At 38.7% G+C, this 22067-nt stretch overlaps 1 protein-coding gene and 1 pseudogene across 2 annotated transcripts in view; one reads left to right on the top strand and one right to left on the bottom strand.

Moving 5' to 3' along the window:
- Positions 1 to 10861: 10861 nt before the first annotated feature.
- LOC114303232 (ABC transporter C family member 3-like) overlaps positions 10862 to 22067 on the bottom strand; it is a 24737-nt pseudogene continuing 13531 nt past the window's right edge. The window contains exons 7-15 of the transcript XR_014338505.1: positions 15144 to 15186; positions 14412 to 15068; positions 14120 to 14284; positions 13156 to 13450; positions 12855 to 13069; positions 12457 to 12762; positions 11883 to 11946; positions 11535 to 11774; positions 10862 to 11453 (exon numbers count right to left, since the gene is read on the bottom strand). The product of XR_014338505.1 is annotated as an ABC transporter C family member 3-like (transcript). The remainder of the gene's footprint in view (positions 11454 to 11534; positions 11775 to 11882; positions 11947 to 12456; positions 12763 to 12854; positions 13070 to 13155; positions 13451 to 14119; positions 14285 to 14411; positions 15069 to 15143; positions 15187 to 22067) is intronic.
- The window catches only part of LOC145797448 (uncharacterized), a 3312-nt gene continuing 392 nt past the window's right edge, over positions 19148 to 22067 (top strand). The window contains exons 1-2 of the mRNA XM_082884596.1: positions 19148 to 19868; positions 20183 to 22067. The exon at positions 20183 to 22067 is cut by the window's right edge and continues 392 nt beyond it. Of these exons, the coding sequence (XP_082740722.1) occupies positions 19148 to 19868; positions 20183 to 20217 (756 nt within the window). The 3' untranslated portion in view covers positions 20218 to 22067. The remainder of the gene's footprint in view (positions 19869 to 20182) is intronic.

The raw sequence follows: 22067 nt of genomic DNA, 5'->3' as shown, positions 1-22067 counted from the left end.
ACAGTGTACTCCGAGCCAAAATAGAGAACTAGTTAGAAATTATGCATGATCCTAGTTCATGTTAAAATGGCTAATGCAACACCTGCAAAAATACAACTAAAATAGGCTCGGCTATTCTAAGATGTCATGTGAAATGCAACTTGATAATATGTTGTTGAACACGTATTCAAGTAAATGTATTAAAGTACAATGCAGTTTGTATGATGCGCCGAGCCTGGTGCATGCAAAACATATGAATGGATGCACGCATGCGAAGCATAAGTATGCTAATCAAAATATGTCCTAAAACTAACCATCAAAAGCTGGTATGTAAAAGGGAGAAAAAAATGGGGGTTGGAAGACATACATCACACATACGTACGCTTATTACAACAGTTGTGCCCTCTCGACGGAGGGTCCGAATAATGAGTTAACTAGCTAATCTAAGCTAATTAAACTAATTATTACATCACAAAACTAATTAACTAATCCTAATTAACTAATTACGAAGCTAATTAACTAACAGGTTAACTAACTAGTTATTACAACACAAATTAAATAGCTAAACGCATTAACTAATTAAGTACAAAAACAAAGCATTAACTAGCTAAGCAGATCAGCTAAGTAAAGCAAATAGAAGGGGCCTTAGAGCGAGAAGCGCATGCATGCTCGGTCGTCTCGTTCGGAAATCCATCGCGATGCTCCAACTTGCCTCTGTTTTCAATTGTTCTCAGAACTTTGCACAAAGCTCCAGATAGCTTTTGCTCCACCTTGGAGACCTCTAGGAGCATGGCCGACCAATTGCTGATGTTGTAGACCACCAGCCGACCACTTGCCTTTGCTGCAGACCAGAAAAAGTGGTCGGCCAGCCACTTTTACTAGGTTGCCGACCACTTTTTGCTATACTCTTCCAGTTTGCTGTAACAGAGAACAAGAAGGGGCATGGCAATATATTTGCAAGATATGTGTGCATAACCACTCTCCCTATCATTTCATGAGATCAAGGGAGTGCGGTTCTTGACTCTCGAGCCACCAATCATGCATCTCGATGCATGATGACCAAAGAGGCAAGATTGCACATTTCAATGTAAATGAATGCACAAATAACACATAAATGCCTTAACCTCTATCATGCACGATCAAGAGGGTCGGCGACCGAGAAATGAGGCACGTTTTATCACTTCAAGTATGAAACATCCCTCGTTTCTTGTGTTTGGACTAACACCCAATCCAACAAATACAATGCAACTCAAGCATGCTAAACACAATGTAATGCATGCATACACAACGCAATGCGACATGAGCAATCTATCAATGCTAATGACATGCATACACAATGGAAGGCAACATAATCATTTCAACACAAAGCAAACAACAATGCAAGCATAATGAAATGCAACATAAGTATGCATCAACAATGCAAACAACAAGCATGCAAAACACAACGCAACTCAAGCATGCAAACATGATGCAATGTAACAACATTTGAACAACATGCTTAATGGACTTAAACTAAAAATGGTCAGACCTCAATCATGCCCAAATCAGTGGCCATAATGTTGAAATAAAGGCATGAAAGCAAGAGAAATGTATGCACATGTATTGGCTCACCAATTAGGCATAAGAACACAACTCTCAAAAGTGCTCAAGGAGTGACAAATGTGGAAGTGTAACAACACTATAAGCACTGAAATTAGGTATGAAATGATGCCAAATCATTCAATCAACACAAGCAAGGCATGCAAGGGTCCTTAAGGAACAAAGCTACCAAGGAGGACTACTCTAGAGACATGCAATACATGGCACAAATGCATGAACCAAGCATGGACAGAGTTCAAATAGGTCTAAGCAAAGACCAAAACATGCTAAGATGGGAGCTCAAAGGTCTAAGCATGCATGCATGCACACTAGGCCATAAACAAGGCAACGATGCACAACCCTTAGAGGCACTCAAAGGGTGAAAGAAGTGGGAGCATGGCAATGCTATATGCTCTGAAATGTCATGTGAAATGATGCCAAATCATGTACATGTCACAAATGAAGCATGTTATGGTGCTCAAATCTCAAAACTAGCAAGGCCAATTGCACTACAGCTATGCAATACATGAAGCATATGGAAAATACAGCCCAAAATAGTCCTAGAGCATGTCAAAATGATGCTAAAACATATATGGAAGGAAGCCAAAATAAGCTAGCATGGTGAACATAAAGCATGAAATATGCAAGGCCAAAAGAGAGGATTACACTACATCTACTAAGACCAAGCATGGGATGGCTTAGCTGATAAAAATCAGAGTTATATCATGGCAAAATAACCCCAAAAACACACTGAAATGATAGCTCGCAAGCTTAGGCATGAAGGCATACACAATGGCTCATGTGTAAGGCATAAAGGACCAACTCTCCAACGCATTAGAAGAGTGAAAGATGTGAATGCATGGCAATGAAACATGCTCTGAAACCACATAACATATGATGCCAAATCATAAAATTAGTCCAAGCAATGCATGCTAGTGGCTTGGAAACTCAAGGCTAGTGAGCTAAAATGCACTATGGCTATACAAAGCATGGCATGCATGACCAAAACAACACAAATTAGAGCTAGAGCATGTTAAAACATGAACAAAATCTTCTTAGAGTTAAGCCAAAATCAAGCTAGAATGATGGTCTAAAGCATGATACACATTAGGCTAGTGAATGGAATTGCACTACAAGTGCATGGAGCATGCAAGATGCTAACAAACTAACCCAAAACAGAGTTATGGCATGCTAAAAAAATACCAAAAACCTGCTGAGATATGGCCAAAACATGCTAGAAAGACATGCTCAAACATGAGACATGCTAGACTAGTTTGCAAAATTTACACTACAAGTGTATAAAGCATGCAAAGGGTGACAAAACCAAGTCAAAACAGTGGTATGCTATGCTGAAATAACCCCAAATACATGCTAAGATAGAGTCAACATAAGCTGAACAAACATTCTCAAACATGAGGCAAATGAAGCAAGCATCCAAGATACAAGGAGAAGGGATGACCCTCTCCTATTTAAGACCTCAAAACACAAGTTTTTTCACTGAAAATCCACTGGATTTCAGTGGTTAAAAGGCCAAGAGAAAGTGATCTCAAGGGCCTAAAGTGATGGTGTGAAACAAAGCCAAACAAGGCACAAGAGGGGGTAGACCACCCCCAACACAAAAGAGACCTTAAACAAACATTACAAGCATGCAAAATCAGAACTTTTTGCAGTAGAAAGTTAGGCCTAAAACAACATGCAAGTAGGGCCAAAAACTTAATCAAAAACAAGGGATTAAGAGGTTAGAAGCTCACCCTTGTAGAACCACTTTAGAGCAACAACTCCAACAGCTTTTTTGATCAAAACCAGTCCAAAAAACTCCAAAACCAACTTCAAAGTGTCTCAACAACAAAAGGGTGGTGTTTGAGTGTGTGTTTGTGTGCAATAGTATAAAGAATATGCACTTTCAAGCACAAAAATGAGACAAAGAGAGAGATATAGATATAGATGATATGTATAGCTCTCAAGCAACTTTTCTAAACCTAAGGCAAGAAGGGGGAGGTTCTCTTTTATAGAGAACCAAAGTTCAAGCTTGTTGAACAAGCTTAAGGTCTAAAGCCATCCCTCCATACATGTGTATGGAGGATGGTTTATGTGCCCTCTAACTGTTACAGCTGGCAAGAAAAGATCTCCAAAAAGGTGCTAGAAAGCAGCCGACCACTTCGACCACCACAAGTGGTCTGCCAGGGAATAAAGTGATCGGCCATGGGGGGGAGGTGGTCTGCACACTGAAAGCAAGCCAATGGTGTGATGGCCGACCACTATTGGTGGTCCAAAGACCAAGATAACCAGTTAGCCGACCAGAAAACTGGCTGGTAGGCAGGAAAAGTAGTCTCCAAGGAGAAGAACTAGTCTCCCACCCTTATTCCCCACTCCAAGCAAGGAAAACAAAGTTTGTGCCAAAAACAAACCAAAAGGGATGCAAGACAAGAGTCCGGGGGTCAAGGCGCGCAGTCGGAAGCCCTGAAAACTAGTTGACGGGCACCAAAAGCGGTCTACGAGGGAAAAGTAGTCTACGACCACAAAAAGTGGTCTCCCAGACCACAGTGTCCCTCTAGGAAAGGTCAACAAGACATGGTTCAAAAACCAAGCCAAGAGGAGAACGTTAAGCGGTCCCGAGACAAGGCGCGCGCCCGAAGGCTCTGAAAATCGAAAACTAGTCTCCAAGAGTGAAAAGTGGTCTACGACCACAAAAAGGTGGTCTACATACCTCCTTCTCCTTCCAGGGAAGGTAAAACAAGGTTTGGTTTAAAACCAAACCAAAAGGGAAGCAAGATAAGGCGCTCGGCCGAAGGCTCTTGAAATCGGAAACTGGCCTTCCAAAGGAAAAAGTGGTCTTCAACCACAGAAAGTGGTTTACGAACCTCTCTCTCCCTCCAGGAAAGGAAAACAAAGCTTGGTCCACAAATCGAGCCAAAACACAAAGAGTTCAGAGGCCTGGAGGCAAGGCACTCGGCCAAAAACTTTGGAAACTCGAAATGAGCACAAACATGAACTATCACCAAAAGCTCAAACGATGACGTCTGAGTCTTAAGGTCGGTCAAAAATGAGGTGTCTACATTGGGTCCCACCTTAATTAATGCTCAAAGTTAGCAAAAAATAAGGTTTTTCCAAAAGTTTCAAAAGCCATTTTCCAACAATTCCCCACATGAATGGAATTCACAATAACGGACATGCAACAAAATGCAGACAAAGAAAGAGTACATTAAGAAGATACACCACATCGAAATAAGTAGCTTTTGGCTTTGAACCTCCTCTAGTGAAAGCTTATCGGACTTACTGGCTAACCAGTGGACGCGATGCCTTGAACTGTTCAGTTGTTTGTGTAAGCCAAGACAATAGACTACACATAGTGTATCTGCAGACACATTTTGGTTCTCATGGTTGTGTTCATTTTGGCCCTGAACAACGCCTGGTAATTCATGAGTGCTCTAGAGAATTTAGCCTTCTCAATTCTCACAGAATCGGCCCAGTTTACACGCATATAGGTGATTTCTTATTAAGAGTATCCTGCTATATCCCACTTGGATATCCAAGCTATCAAAATCATTAAAAGCAAAGTTTATCCTATTAACGCTGCAAGTATCACACTTCTTATCATAGAAATGGATAGGAGTAAACCTCCTTAGTGATACGTGAAGTCATCCATAATTCGGTTGTCCTTTTGAACCTAGATCTTGGGTTCTCTGGTTAACTAGGTTGAGTTGCCATTATGGCGACTTTTAAGTAACAGACGTTAATCGCATTCCTCTCGATAAATAGTACACTTGCTCTCTAGCTAGCCCTTTAGTCAACGGATCCGCAATATTCTTCTTTGACTTTACATATTCTATGAAAATTATTCCATGTGAGAGCAAATGTCTAACGGTATCATGTCTTCAATGAATGTGTTGAGACTTACCGTTATATATATGATTATGTGCCCGTCCTATTGTTGCTTCACTATAACAGTGAATGCATATAACTGGCACAGGTTTAGGCCACATTGGAATGTCCTCTAAGAAATTATGAAGCCATTCTACTTCTTCTCCTATTTTATCTAACTCGATTAACTTAGATTCCATTGTCGACCTAGCTATGCATGTCTGCTTGAAAGATTTCCAAGAGACTGCAGCACCTCCTAGGGTAAAGATATATCCACTAGTGGATTTTGAGTCTTTAGTATCCTATATCCAATTTGCATCACTGTACCCCTCAAGTACTGCTGGATATTTGGTATAATGAAGACCATAATTCTAGGTATGTCTTAGATACCTAAGTACCCTAATTATCACTTTCCAATGATCGGACCCTAGATTACTTGTGTACCTACTCAATTTGCTTACAGCATAGGCTATATCTGGCCTATTGCAATTCATTAAGTACATTAAGCTTCCGATTATCCGAGAGTACTCTAATTGTGATATGCATGCACCTGTATTTTTTGACAAATAAAGACTAATGTCAACAGGTGTTTTAGCAGGACGGTCGTCATACTTTCCGAATTTTTCCAGAATCTTCTCAACATAATGAAACTGAGATAAAGCATATCCTTCAGATATTCTAGTAATTTTTATTCCTAGAATTACATCTGCTACTCCCAGATCATTCATGTCAAACTTTTTGTTCAACATTTTCTTTGTGGATTTAATCATGTCATTATTGCTTCCAATAATGAGCATGTCATCCACATAAAGGCAAACTATGACATAGCCTTGTTTGTGTTTTTAACATAGACGCATTTGTTACATTCGCTTATCTTAAAACCATCCGAAAGCATAGCATGATCAAATTTTTCATGTCATTGTTTCGGAGCTTGTTTTAATCTATAAAGGGATTTGACAAGTTTACAAACCTTTTTCCCTTGGCCGGGAACTTGAAACCCTTCTGGTTGTTCCATATAGATTTCCTCATCTAACTCGCCATTCAAAAAAACTATTTTAACATCCATTTGATGCACTTTCAGATTATACAAAGCTGCAATCGTAATCAACATGCGAATAGATGTTATTCTTGTTACTAGTGAATAGGTGTCAAAAAAATCAAGGTCTTCTTTCTGTCTATATCCCTTAACAACAAGCCTAGCCTTGTATTTATCTATTGAACCATCTGCATTTATTTTTCTCTTGAATATCTACTTATATCCAAGAGGTTTATACCCTGGTAGAAGATCCACCAGTTCTCAAGTATGATTTTGTAGTATTGATTCAATTTCACTATTCACAACCTCTCTCCACAATGGAGCTTCAGAACTTAACATTGCTTCCTTGAAGTTTTGAGGCTTATTTTCTAACAGGTATGTCAGAAAATCTAGACCAAATAATTTAGAGATCCTAGCCCTTTGGCTACGTATAGGTTCATCTGATTCATTATCATTGTGGTCTTCACTGCTACGCATAGCAATATCAAAAGTTCTTTTATTTGAACTTTTCTCTTCAGTTTCCTTACTAGGAACAATGTGTTCAAAAAACGACACATTCCTTAACTTAATAATAGTGTTTACATGCATATTCGGATTTTTAGATCTATGAACTAAAAATCTATATGCACTACTATTATTTGCATAACCAATGAACACACAATCAACAGTTTTTGGTCCTATCTTAGTCGTTTTGGGACTAGGGGCCACCTTGGCCAAACATCTCCACACTTTGAGGTAATTGTAGGTAGGTCGTCGACCTTTCCATAATACATAAGGTGTTTGATTAAGTTTCCAGTGGGATACCCTATTAAGGATAGAGTTAGCAGACAAAATCGCCTCCCCCCATAAGTTCTGAGGTAACCCTGAACTAATCAACATGGCATTTATCATCTCTTTAAGAGTTCGATTCTTTCTCTCAGCAACTCCATTTGACTGAAGAGAATAGGGTGCAGTGGTTTGCTGAATGATACCATATTCAGAACAAAATTCTTCAAATGGTACATCATACTCATCATCTCTGTCACTCCTCACTATCTTAATAGTTTTACCAAGTTGATTTTCAATCTCAAGTTTATATTGCCTAAAAGCTTCTACGGCTTCATCTTTACTTCTCAATAAGTAAACATAGCAATATCGAGTGCAATCATCAATAAAAGTAATAAAGTACTTCTTAACTCCTCTAGTTTGAACAAATTTTAAATCACAGATATCTGTGCGAATTAAACTTAGAGGTTCAATACTTCTTTCAACTTTATTAAATGATGCCTTAGTGAGTTTTGTCTCAACACAAATCTCACATTTATGATTAGGATCAAATTCTAAGTTTGGTAAATATTCTAAAGCAACAAGTCTACGCAAAAAATTAAAATTAACATGTCCTAATCTACCATGCTATAAAAAAGAAAACTCAGCAATAGAAACAGAAGATGTGTTCTTATTATTAATAGCCAAATTTGGTACAACAGTATGTACATTATGTTGGAAAAGCTCATCACTCATATAACCTCACCCCACATACATTCCACTCTTGGAGAGTACAACTTTATCAGATTCAAAGATTAATTTAAACCCATTCTTGATAAAAAATGACCCAGAAATCAAATTCTTGCGAATCTCTGGCACGTAGAGTACATTGTTAAAAGTGAGTTCTTTCCTCGAGGTCATTTTCAGCGCAATCTTTCCTTATCCTTCTACAGTTGAAGTGGTGGAGTTTCCCATAAAAAGTTGTTCCCCACTTTCCACCACTTTGTAGGTTGTGAACATCTTCTTATCTGCACAGATATAGCGAGTTGCTCCAGTATCCATCCACCACTCCTTAGGATTTCCCACCAAATTTGCTTCAGAGACTACTACAACAAGATTGATGTCTGCCACTCCATCAGAAAGATAAAAATCCTCGGCTATATTGGCTTGTGCTGGCTTTTTGCTCGAACTCCCTTCATCCTTGCGAAGGTGACAATCCTTGGCGCGATGCCTATCTTTGCCGCACACAAAACACTTGCCTTTGAATCTCTTGTTGAACCCGTTGTTGATCCATTTATTGATCTTACTAGTGGATCCTTGTTTGGGTCCATTATCATCATGCTTCCACTTCTTGTTGTTGAATTTTAACCCTTGTCCATGTTCCACAACATTTGTTTTAGCCTACATGACATGGTTTCCTAACTTCTTGTCAAAACCACAATTGTCCTCCTCAATTCGGAGCCACACTATTAGTTCCTCCAATTCCATCTCCTTGCGCTTATGCTTCAGATAATTCTTGAATTCTTTTCAAGATTGTGGCAATTTTTCAATGATTGTTGTTACTTGAAAAGATTCACTAAGAACCATCCATTCTGCATGTATGTCATGGAGAATTAGTTGGAGATCTTGAACTTGGCTAATAACCATCTTGGAATTCATTACTTTAAAATCCAGAAAACGGCCGACAACAAATTTCTTTGTACCGACATCCTCTGTCTTATACTTATGATCTAGAGATTCCCACAGTTCTTTAACAGTGCTTTTAACACTATACACATTATACAATGTATTGTCCAACCCATTAAGGATATAATTCCGACACAAAAAATCAACATATTTCCATGCATCGACTGTGGCAACCACTTGCCGGTCAGTTTCTCCTTTGTTCAGTGCTAGTGCTTTTTCATGAGTGAAGCAAGCCAAATTCAATATGGTAAGATAAAACTTCATTTTTTGTTGTCATCTATTAAAGTCATTTCCATTGAATTTTTATGGCTTCTCCCCATGATTTACTGATACTGCCAGAGTCATTACTGGCACAACAGGTGTGGGGGTTTGAGTAATAACAGTCTCAGTACTGTTAATTTCAGTTGTCATAATTTTGACGAAATAAAAATATCTTAATCACAAATTTATTTACAAAAGAATTTACACACAAAATAAACAGAATAATATTTTATAACAAAATTCCAATGATAAACAGTATATTACTACTATGTTATCAAAGAAATCATTAAACAGTATATTACTACTATTTAAGAAATTAAACAATGTATGACTACTATTTAATTTTTCAAAACAAAATATTCGTCTGTCTAACACAAAAATAAATAAAAATATAAATATACTTTAAGATTGTTATACCCACAGTGGTGTGTGTGTGTAAATTAAATGTATAAATTAAATAAACAATAAAATAAAATAATTCAGAAAATAATTATAAATTATTTTCCGAATTAAATGCTTACAGAAATTAATGTCGAGGCTTGTATTGAATACAATCTCCTTAAAGTAGATTTCGCCTCTACTACGCTGCTTCGAATTTATCGGCGTCTACTTCTCATGATGCAACTTGAATTTGCAGCACTACAAAAACAAGTCTGGCGAACCAAAACTCTATTGTAACTCTCTCTTTTTCTTCCTAAAATTACATGCAGAACAGATGTAGAAACATAGAGAAGACCAGAGAAAGAAGGACGAAATTATAATGGAAAAATCAGAATTAAATGAACTGTTAGAAGCAGGCTATATATAGGAGAAGAAGTGCCTTTTCGGAACAGGTACCTAGCAGGAAAAACCTGTTCAGAATAGGAACAGATCTGTTCGGGTGAACCTTTTGAATCTGTTCAAGTATGGACCTTATGAACTTGTTCGGGATTTGTTTGGGTGAAGGAAAGTATTGGGCCGAACAAACCCAATCCAACCTCACACCACGCACCCCGAATGGCAACGCGCGTGTGTGATTTTTGTTTTGGGTCCAATGAGTCTAGCCTACTTCACTCATAACCTCACCCTTCCACAAACTTGGGTACCCTTTGGGGCTCATCCCAAGTATCTCAAGCTAAGGTATATAAACCCACACAAATCCATAAGCCTTTCCAATGTGCGATAAGCACATTTCACAAATGTGTAAGAAACCCACCTAAAGCCATTTCCACAAATCCGAAAAAGCGCGTTAAATTTTCATTCATCCGGAAATGATTTTGTGCAACTAAATACACAGTTTTATTCACTACGCGACATTAAATATGAACCCAATTAGAAACGTTAAAAATAATGGTTGAATTCCACCTTAATTAAATGCTCAAAGTTAGCAAAAATAAATTTTTTCCAAAAGTTTCAGAAGCCATTTTCCAAGAGTGACAGAAAAATGGAAGTCTAGTTTTGCAAATCACGGCCAACAATTTTACACTCTAGGACTAGGCCGTGTAATCTGGACTTTAGGGGGCATTATGTTTTGCATTTTGATAATTCAAATTATTTATCTTAATAGATCATTTTTTTTATAAAAACAAAAAAAATTAGATTGATTTTTTATATCATGAATTTTTATTTTTTTTGTTATAATCTTGTTGTGCTAAAAGCTTAAAACTTGTAACAAAACAACAACAATTATTTTTACCTTCATAATACTTCAAACAAAAAATCATGTCCCAGTAAGAACTTCAAAATATTATCAAACGAATCAATTTTTTTTTAAAGTCAAAAAACAAAAAAACCATCAAAATGGATAGGAGACTGAATAACTTCTGCACAGAACTAAATGAGCAAGAAGGAAGAAGAAGAAGTTAAAGAAGAAATGGGGTCGAAATCAAGGGGGACCATACAGAGGGTTTTATTAAAACTTTACATTCTATATATGTATTGATTACAACACCAAAATCTACACAAGCTATTTCAAACTGTAAGTGTAAAGCATTGTCTACAACATGCATATTGACCTATCTACACCAAAAAAAAAAAAAAAAAAAAAAAAGGAAAGAAGAAGAAGAAGAGGAAGCAGAACAATCACATTCAAAGAGGATATTCCCATCCATTAGTGCAAAATGCATCAGCGATGTCACCACTGCCCGAATTTTGCCATCATCATGGAAGATCAGAGATGTACCACTGCCCTAACAAAGATTCATTCAATTGTTTGCCGACTTTTCACATCTAGAATCCGACCTCATACTGTACACTGCAACTAGCTTTGCAAATGCGGACGACTTATTTTCAAGTAACTTTGTCGGAGAATCATATTCCTCAATAAGTCCTGCACCAGAAAACAAAATTAAAAAGATTTCACAGTAACAGGAGATAGAAAAGTCACAGAACAGAACTAAGTGATATGAACCATGATCTAATAATAGAACCATGTCACTGTCAACTACAGATGTAATCCTATATGCAATGGTTAGCACAGTGCAGCCAGAGAAATGTTGCTGAAGTGTTTGCTGAATAACATTGTCTGTTGCTGTATCGACTGATGCGGTAGCTTCATCGAGCACCAGAACCTTGCTTCTCTTGAGTAGCACCCGCCCCAGACAAACCAGTTGCCTCTGACCCCTGCGCCAATTCTCCCCATTCTCTGTAACTGCAAAAAAAATAAAAAAATAATCACTTTGGTTTGGAGCTAAGAAAAACGTCGGTCATATGAAAAGAGTTATTTTTGCAACTGTATTGGATTAGTGGATGAAGAAACCTGTTGAATGAAGATTTCCTTCCTTCTTCCTCACTTCTTCTCCAAGTTGGCACTTATCAAGAGCCTAAAAAGCAATGAAATAGATATTTACAATGAAAACGGTTATGACAAAGGTGAAGATGAGAAAAGCTAAAACAAAACAAACACAAATACACAAGAAAATTTGTGTGATTCAGCAATAAATCTAATTCCACAGGCGAAGAATGACGAAGAGTTTCAACATGAATGTAGAGATTACAATGAGCCAACTCTCTCTTTGTCAAACCCTACACCCTTTAAATAACCAAATATACAAGCGAATTGGGTTAAAATATCCTTCCCTATTGGCTGGCTGTGGGCGAGGATGGATTTGAATCCTCAACACCGTGGTTTGTAGCCACGTGTTTTAATCCTCTAGTGACAAACCCTAATACAAATACTGGGTCAGAACTATCGTGTGGGCTACCAACAGGTAATGAGCGTACTCTGGGCTGAATTTGAGTCACATCCACAACATAGTACAAACACAAATGTACAAGTTGTTGCATATATAATATGTAAAAATCAATGCAGGAGATAGAGTAAACCAACCCACCTCCCAAATCTGTTCATCTGTGTACTCTTCAAGTGGGTCCAGGTTACTTCACACCGTGCCCTCTAACATGGTTGGGTCCTGAGGAATGATGCTTAGTCTAGATCGCAAATCGTGCAGTCCAATAGAGGAAATGTTGATACCATCTATCAGAATTTGACCAGCAGTTGGATCAATTATGCGAAACAGCGTCTGTATGAGAGTTGATTTACCACTGCCGGTCCTCCCTACAATTCCAATCCTCATTCCTCCACGAAAAGTGCATGTAAGGCCTCGTAATACTAGAGGCATGTGAGGGGCATATTGGACCTAAATCCATGCCCAAGGCATTCGATATCAATTAGCTCCATATACATAAAAAATCATTTGTCATTAATGAAAATGCAAAGAATTAACCTTACCTGAAGGTCTCAGATATCAACTTGTCCATGTAATGGCCAGTCATTGTTTGGCCTATTTGTTTCTATCACAAGAGGAGGCTCACTTGGGATAGAAGTGTATTGAAATATTCTTTCAACGGATATAATGCTATTCTCCATTCTGCAGAGGTTCCATATAAACCGGCCTTGTGAAATGTTCAAAGTAAGACCGTATGTCACTGCTAACCCAGCAACACCTGCAAATTAAGAAACAGAAATGAAAAAACAACAGGTCATCAAGCTTGAAATGCTCTGATCAATTGTTCAAGCAAAGACTACTTACTCGGATCAATTGTTCCTGGGGGAGCAAAGATCAAGAAAACCAAAGAAAAGGCAAATGTAATAGCAGACAACATGTATAAACGCAAGCATAGCCACCCCAGTGCAGCAGCATTGTAAAACTTTGGCCGAGAATGCCCATCTATCAGCTTCACACTTGTCTCTATGAATCTCGATTCCTGATCAAAGCCCCTAATAGTAGCCGATCCTGAGATGGTTTCAGCAAAATGCTGTGTTAGTGGAGCTTTGGACACTCCAACCAATCAAGCTAGTTCTCGCGCAGAAGCAATGTAATGTTGCTGAAATTAATAAGAGGACGAGAACTCTATCAATCAAGGGATTTTTTTTTTTTTTTTTTTTAAATCAAAATATAAATCAATCAAGGTAAGCTGAGCAAAATGAAGTCACAAAAAACTGTCTCAGATCTATCTTCATGCTACCACTGTTCTTTTTTTTCTTTTTTAAGGCTGCATGCATTCCTGTGAATCTTCTTCTTCATTACATGGAAAGAGCAGTAAAAAAATAAAATAAAATAAAAAAGAGTTGAAAAGCAATAAAAGAAAACCATTGTAAGTTCAAATTGATTGAAACAAAGGTAGATATGAATCCTAATAGATAGATGACAATAATCAAATTCAATGATAATATCCAAATTGAACAGATAGGATGGTTTAATTCTTAGTATTCAAGTTAGATGCATGAGTTTCTTTAGTTTGCAAAACAGAATGAAGCCTGAAGTAGAAAATTTTAAAGAGTTAAATACATTCCAAATCCCGATACAATTTATTGTTAATGTGCAACACTGGTGAAGCAAGCCCATTGTACAAGAGCTCACAGCTCCGTAAGTTTGCTTAATTTGTAAGAATGCATACTAAGATTAGTTTCTTTAAATCAAGGTTGTAGAGCAAAGCTAATTTTCCACTCAGTAAGGTTAACAGACACTTTGATATTAATTTGTTAGATTTTACCTGCAACCAAATGCAGGTTGCAATGACAAGAACAAACACAATGAAGACCTGCCATGCAATTTGCGACATCACTGCAATAATTCCCAAGAGCTCTATCATTAAAAAGGCAAAATTCCCAAGTTGATTTGGAACGTCCAAATCCAGTGCACTTTGGTCTGTAGATGCCTGCAAGCAGGAAAACCAGCTCGATCAACTAAATTGTGAACTCATCTAAACATATAAAAGCAATGAAAACCAATCACACAAATTGGATTAAAAGATGTAGAGAAAGAACGACAACAGTTTCACATACCCTATTTAAGATTCGCCCACTTGGGGTGGCGTCAAAGAAAGACATGGGAGCACAAAAAATGCAGAAATGCATTCTGTTGAAGAGTATTGTGGCACTCTTGTACCAAGCCGTTACAAGAAGCAGGGCTCTGGCAAGAATGCAAAAAGAACATCCAATTGCCAAAGCAACATAGACCGTTATGAGAGTAGAGCCTGAAACTGGAGGTGCCACATCCTTCAACACTGGAGCTGCCCAAGCAATCCAATAATTGCTTCCTATTTGAAGTAGCTGAAATATAACTTGTGCCAACAATATGAAGGGTACAAGAGCTCCTCCATATGCTGACGTGATATATTTCCAGTAGACCGAAAGACCAACTCTACCTTTCTCTCTTTCTTCTTCTTGAACGAGTTGTCCTTTTCTTTGCCCCACAATATCATCTCCTTTACCATTTTGACCATGCTCAGTTTCCTCTTTCTAGACAGGTTTCTGATCGCTCCCCATATCACTACTATCTTCCTCGCTTATAGCTAAATTCTCCGAGACTGACTTAGCGACTGTGGAATCTAGTGTTGATAAAACATCCTGATGTGCACCCACGAGTTCCATAAAATCAGTCCCCGAATTGAGAATGTCATTGTATTTCCCAGCTTGAGCAATCCTTCCATCTTTCATGACCTAATGACAATTACATTCTGTGAGTTGTGTCCATAAATACAAAGTCACAGAAGAAACAAGCCATGAATAGCATACCACGATGAGATCTAAAGCAGGTAAGAATTCTACTTGATGAGTGCTGGAAATTTGTGTTAATGTATATAATATGATAGTGGTGTTGGTGAAGGATAGTGGCATGTATAGAATATGATAGTGGTGTTGGTGGTAGATAGTGGCATGTATATAATATGATAGTGGTGTTGGTGAAGGATAGTGGCATGTATAGAATATGATAGTGGTGTTGGTGGTAGATAGTGGCATGTATATAATATGATAGTGGTAGATAGTGGTAATATATAATATGTAAGTGGCATGTAAAATTTGATGTATGGAAAAAATAGAGAGAATGAAATATGTATTGATGATTGATATTATTGATTGATGTATTGATAATTGATTTTTGATTCTGTTACAATTGATTGATTATATAGATGTAGGTTAGGTGGTGGTAGGTGAGGAGTAGGTGAGTGTAGTAGGTGATGGTAAGTGTGTGGTAGGTGATGGTAAATTCTAACAGCCCCCTGCAAACTCAAGGAGGATAGAAACTAACCAACTTGAGTTTGAAGAGAGGAACAAAACAAGAAAATACATAAAAAAAGGATAGGAGACACTGTATGGTCGTGTCAGACCGTTGGTGAAGACACTGTATGGTGGTGTCATAACGTTGTAGAGGACACTGTATGGTGGTGTCAGACCGATGTAAAAGACAGTTTATGGGGTCATGTCGGACCGTTGTAGCAGACAATGTTGTGACAGTTGTGGTGACAGTTTACGGAGTCTTGCTGGACCCTTGTAGAAACTAACCGGAATCAATGTCGGGACAGTTTACAGAGTCTTGTCGGACCCTTGTAGAAACTAACCGGAATCTATGTCGGGACAGTTTACAGAGTCTTGTCGGACCCTTGTAAAAACTAACCGGAATCAATGTCGGGACAGTTTACAGAGTCTTGTCGGACCCTTGAAAAAGCTAACCGGTATCAAATGTCGGGACAGTTTATAGAGTCTTGTCGGACCCTTGGAAAAGTGGCACCCTCAAAAGGTGTGCCCAATTTTGTCAAAAGGCGTGCCATCAAAAGGCGCGCCCAATTCATCAAAAGGTGTGTCGGACATGATGGCGAGGCACGTGGGCGCCTTGGCTTGCGTGCCCGTTTGTCGGCTGGTGGTAAGAGGCGCGCGATGCGCGTGGCTGCCTCGGCTATAAGACAGAGGCTGAGGCTGAGGCAAAAAACCTGCGAGAGATATTCTGAGAGAGATTTCTGAGAGAGATTCTGTAACACTCTGTTTTCTGAGAGAGTTCTGAGAGAGATATTGTGTAACACTCTGGTGCCTAGAAAATGGCTTCATCGTCTTCCCGCGGGCTGCTCACCCTCTTTCCTGACCTCAACGAGTCAACAAGAGAGAGAACTGGTGCGGTGGCACTGGAACCTCAACCAAGCGCCCCGGAGTTTGCTCCGTTGAACTTTCCGATGCGGTCTGTGGAGCAAAGAATGGCAGTGCAAACGGATGTGGAGGCTAATCAGTATACTTTGAAGGCATGTGTGGAGTCCATGACGGCGGTCACAAATTTGTCGAACCGGCTGCAGAGTAGGACAAATGAGGTGCAGCAATTAAACTCCCAGCTGGCTCTGCTCCAACGCATGTATAAGGATGCGCGAGTAGAGATAAGCGTGCTAAGGGCGGAAAATAAGGAGCTGAAGCGGAAGGCCACCGTGATGTTCCGATTTGGAGGGCCGCCATATGCTGCAGTGGAGGAGCAGGGAGTAGTGATCGTGCCCAGTGGAGTGGGAAACACGGAGGCAACACCGGCAAGGGCCGCCAGGACGGAGGCAAAAAGAAGAGACCTGCGGCAGAGTAGAGAAGAAAAATCCCACTGTGCCGATTTGTGTTGGTTTGATTGTGTTTTTGTTGTTTTTTTTTTTTTTTTTTTTTTTTTTTTGGTGTAAAATGATGATCGGGGTGAGTCCCGACATGAATAAAATAAGTTGGTGTGCAGTTCGTCTTCTTCCTCTGTTTTTTTTTTTTTTTTTTTTTTTTTTTTTTTTTTTTTTTGCGCAAAGAAATAACAATGAAAAAAAAGATGAAAAATAAAGTGAAAGAGAAATAAAAAAAGAAAAAAGAATTAGAAGAGATGTGAAATCAAAAACGAGAGAGTGAGGGAAAAAAAGAGAGGGGTTCACGTGGGTGCTTGGCCCACAGTGTGTGAAAATTTGCAATGGTTTTTTTTTTTTTTTTTTTTTTTTTTTTTTTTTTTTTTTAATGAAAACCAAAAAAAATAATAATAAAATAAAGAAATAAATAAAATAAAAGAAAGAAAGTGGAGTGGTGTCTGCCATGTGCATGCGTGTGATGAGTGTTTGGGAATATAGTATAATAAAGAGATATAGATATATATATATAAAAGATAAAGAGGGTTTGAAAGTGGCAGAGAGAGAGAAAAGAGATATACATGGGCAAATCAATGTGTGTGTCGGTGAGTGGTCTGGAAAGTAAAAGAAAAAAAAAATAAAGAAATGGAGTGGGCTTTGTATTCAGCAGCACCCCAGATGGGTTTCTATCAAAGACTCCACTGCAATAACATGGGCAAGACTTGATATTTCAGGAAACAGTCTTAGACAAAGCTGCTTCGAGAGGCTATTTTCAATCACAAACCGGCGCCAAGAACTTGAAACTGAACAGACACGGACGAGATCTGACGGGTCCTCTAAACACAAGAGAATATTCATAGACGTGTCAGGTCCAAGCCACTGTAGGAAATCTCCACAACCCTCCATTTCAAGCTAAACTATTGTAATTATACCAAATAAATTGTTGATGATCCAAGACTTCTACCTACGTCCTGAAGACAGCAGAGATGATAACGAGGAGAAAGACAGTGAAGCAATTCCAAATTCTGAGTAGAAATTAGATCTGAAAGTTGTTTGATTTTTTGTTTTTGGGTTTTGCAGAGTCCTTGGTCCTCGCTTCGAGCCTTCTTCTGGATTTGGATCTTCTTCTCTATCTTCAGATCTTTCTCTCCTTCGTCCTCATGGCAGCGCTCCTTCTTCCTTCTATCTCAAGACTGGAGATTCCCGGTTCGAGGGCCATGTTACAGCCGGGACCAGTTGTTGCAACTTAGGGAGGTTGGTAACATCCCTGAGGCTATACTCATATTGTCAAATCCAGAAGACGGCATAAGAACAGAGGGAGGAACAATGACAAAGGAAGAATATTTTTCGGGTATGTGTTTGAAAATTCTAGCGGATTAGGTTGAGGTCCGGCGGGCGGCCAAGGCGAGGTTGCCGCCCGCCGGTGAAGCGGGAAATACTAAGGTCTTAACCTTGCTCTGATACCATGTAAAATTTGATGTATGGAAAAAATAGAGAGAATGAAATATGTATTGATGATTGATATTATTGATTGATGTATTGATAATTGATTTTTGATTCTGTTACAATTGATTGATTATATAGATGTAGGTTAGGTGGTGGTAGGTGAGGAGTAGGTGAGTGTAGTAGGTGAGTGTGTGGTAGGTGATGGTAAGTGTGTGGTAGGTGATGGTAAATTCTAACATGGCATATAATGGGTTATAATGATGTTTGTAATATCTCCTATATAAGGAGTGTCATTTGGTCTTGTAAGATAAGAAGTTTTGAATATAACAGAAATATATTCCTTCTTCCTCATATTTTCGGAGTTCTTCTTCCTCATATTTTCTAAGTTGGTATCAGAGCAACAAAAAACACAGCAGCCCTAAAACCGTCATAGCCATGTCGGAAGTCACGTCCGAAACCACTTCAACCCCTACCGATGCCATTCCGGTGAAAACGTCCAACTCTCACTCTGTCCAAATCACCACCATCCGCCTAAATGGTGATAATTTTCTCCGCTGGTCACAATCTGTCCGGATGTATATCCGTGGGCAAGGAAAGATCGGTTACATCACTGGTGACAAGAAGGCTCCTGCTGTTAATGATCCGCTGTTCGACAGTTGGGACGCTGAAAACTCCATGGTTATGACATGGTTGGTCAATTCCATGGAGGAGGATATAAGCTCTAATTACATGTGCTATACTACTGCACAAGAATTGTGGGATAATGTTAGTCAGATGTATTCTAACTTAGGAAATCAATCTCAAGTTTTCGAATTAACTTTGAAGTTGGGAGAGATTCGTCAAGGAGATGATTCCGTCACCAAATATTTCAATTCGTTGAAAAGGTTGTGGCAGGATCTTGACATCTTCAACACATACGAATGGAAATCGGTTGACGACTGCAACCACCACAAGAAAACTGTGGAAGACAACCGTATTTACAAGTTTCTTGCCGGCCTCAACATTGAGTTCGATGAAGTGCGAGGAAGAATTATTGGCAGACCTCCTCTCCCATCCATTGGCGAAGTATTTGCCGAAGTCAGAAGGGAAGAGAGCCGAAGGAGCGTCATGCTTAAGAAAAAAGGTACTGATGAATCAATTGAAATTTCTGCTTTAATTAGCGATGCTGCGGCCAACAAGGCTGCAAATTACCAGCGCAGGTTTGATGATAAGCCACGGGTCTGGTGTGATTTTTGCAACAAGCCTCGCCATACACGCGAAACGTGTTGGAAGATCCATGGCAAACCTGTCAACTGGAAAAGCAGCAAACAAGGAGAGAAAAATCGTGGCTTTCCTACCGCTAATGAAGCCGATTCAGGTCCCTTCAACAAAGAGCAGATTGATCAACTCTTAAAGCTGATAAAATCCAACTCCTCATCCGGTACTCCTAGTGTTTTGTTGGCACAAACAGGTAAAAATCCTAAAGCCTTCTCTTGCCTAAACTTCTCTCCGTGGATCATAGATTCCGGTGCCTCCGATCACATGACTAGTTTTTCCCATTTATTTAGTACCTATTTCCCTTGTTCTGGTCATGAAAAAATCAGAATAGCCGATGGTAGTTTTTCACCTATTGTAGGAAAAAGATTTATTAAACTAACTGAGAAAATTAATCTCAATGCTGTTCTTCACGTCCCCAACTTAGCCTGTAACCTTTTGTCTGTCAGTAAACTATCTAAGGATTCTAATTGTCGTGTTACATTTTTTGAATCCCATTGTGAATTTCAGGACCAGAACTCGGGGATGATGATTGGGCGTGCTAGGATGCTTGAAGGTCTTTACTACTTTGATGAAGTACCTGTTAGTAATAAAAAAGCCCAGAGCTTTAATAGTACTAGTTCAATCTCTGTTCAAGAAAAAATAATGCTATGGCACTATAGGCTAGGACATCCTAGTTTTCTTTATCTGAAACATTTATTTCCAGAATTATTTAAAGGGATTGATTGTTCTTCTTTTCATTGTGAAAGTTGCATTTTTGCAAAATTTCATCGCTCTACTTATTTGCCAAAACCTTACCAGGCTTCCAAACCTTTTTATTTGATTCATAGTGATGTTTGGGGCCCTTCTAAAATCACTACTCTTTCTGGTAAAAAATGGTTTGTTACATTTATTGATGACCATACCCGCTTATGTTGGATTTATTTGATGAATAAAAAATCTGACGTGAAAAATTTATTCACAAATTTTTACAATATGATTGAAAACCAATTTCAAACCAAAATTGGTATTTTACATTCTGATAATGGAACAGAATATTTCAATGAGCAGTTGGGTGAGTTTTTGGAAAAAAAATGGGATTTTTCATCAATCTACATGTCGGGATACCCCTCAACAAATTGGCATTGCAGAACGAAAAAATAAACATCTACTTGAAGTAGCACGTGCTATAATGTTTTACATGCATGTTCCTAAATATTTATGAGGTGAAGCAATTTTAACAGCCTCTTATTTGATAAACAGGATGCCTACAAAGGTGTTAACATACAAAACACCTTTTGATTGTCTCAAAACTTTTTTTCCTGACACGAGGTTGTTTTCTGATTTACCCGCCAAAGTTTTTGGATGTACTGCCTATGTTCATGTTCCCAGTCAATTTCGTTCAAAACTTGACCCCCGTGCTATAAAATGTGTTTTTTTGGGTTATTCCTCAAACAAAAAGGGGTATAAGTGTTTCGATCCTCAAACCAAGAAATTTCATGTGAGTATGGATGTGTCATTTGTGGAAACAAAATCCTATTTCCCCAACACTTCTCTTCAGGGGGAGACAAGTGGAGTAGAAGACCGTTTTTGGGATATTTCTATCCCGCTCCCCAATGTCATTTATCCTACACAAAAACCACATCTGTCTGATAATGATCACTTAGGAGAACCAAGTTCTATGGTGCCTAGTCAAGAAGATTCTTGTTTAGGGGGAGAAGTACTACAAAATGATCTAAATCCTGAGCTTCAGGTTTATACTAGGAAGCGATTTCATCTGAGGAATAATGACCCGAATGTCCATCCTAATGACCCGAATGTCCACCCGAGTTCTGGCATCGAAATTTTAGGTAATCCTATTCCTTCTATTTCCGACCTTGATGTTCCTATAGCAATTAGGAAAGGTGTCCGAAATTGCATTAAACATCCTATTGCAAATTACCTCTCCTATCAAAGACTATCTAAAAACCATAGAGCTTTCACATCTAGGATTTCACACTTGTTTGTTCCAAGGAATATACAGGAAGCATTGGATGATCCGAATTGGAAATTAGCAGTCATGGAGGAGATGAATGCTTTAAGGAGAAGTGGTACTTGGGAGATAGTTGATCTACCCAAAGACAAGAAAACAGTTGGGTGTAAATGGGTGTTTACGATAAAATGTAACGCAGATGGAAGCGTTGAGAGATACAAGGCGAGACTGGTGGCTAAAGGCTTCACTCAAACTTATGGGATCGACTATCAGGAGACGTTTGCTCCTGTTGCTAAAATAAATTCCATCAGAATACTGTTATCTCTTGCAGTAAATTCAGATTGGCCTCTACATCAACTTGACATTAAAAATGCATTTCTCAATGGTGATCTTGAAGAGGAGGTGTTCATGAGCCTACCGCCGGGATTTGAGCAGAGACTTGGA

Source organism: Camellia sinensis, chromosome 8 (genome assembly GCF_055761805.1).
Source record: "Camellia sinensis isolate YWXY chromosome 8, ASM5576180v1, whole genome shotgun sequence".
NCBI lineage: Eukaryota > Viridiplantae > Streptophyta > Magnoliopsida > Ericales > Theaceae > Camellia > Camellia sinensis.
This window is presented reverse-complemented; position numbering and strand designations above follow the sequence as displayed.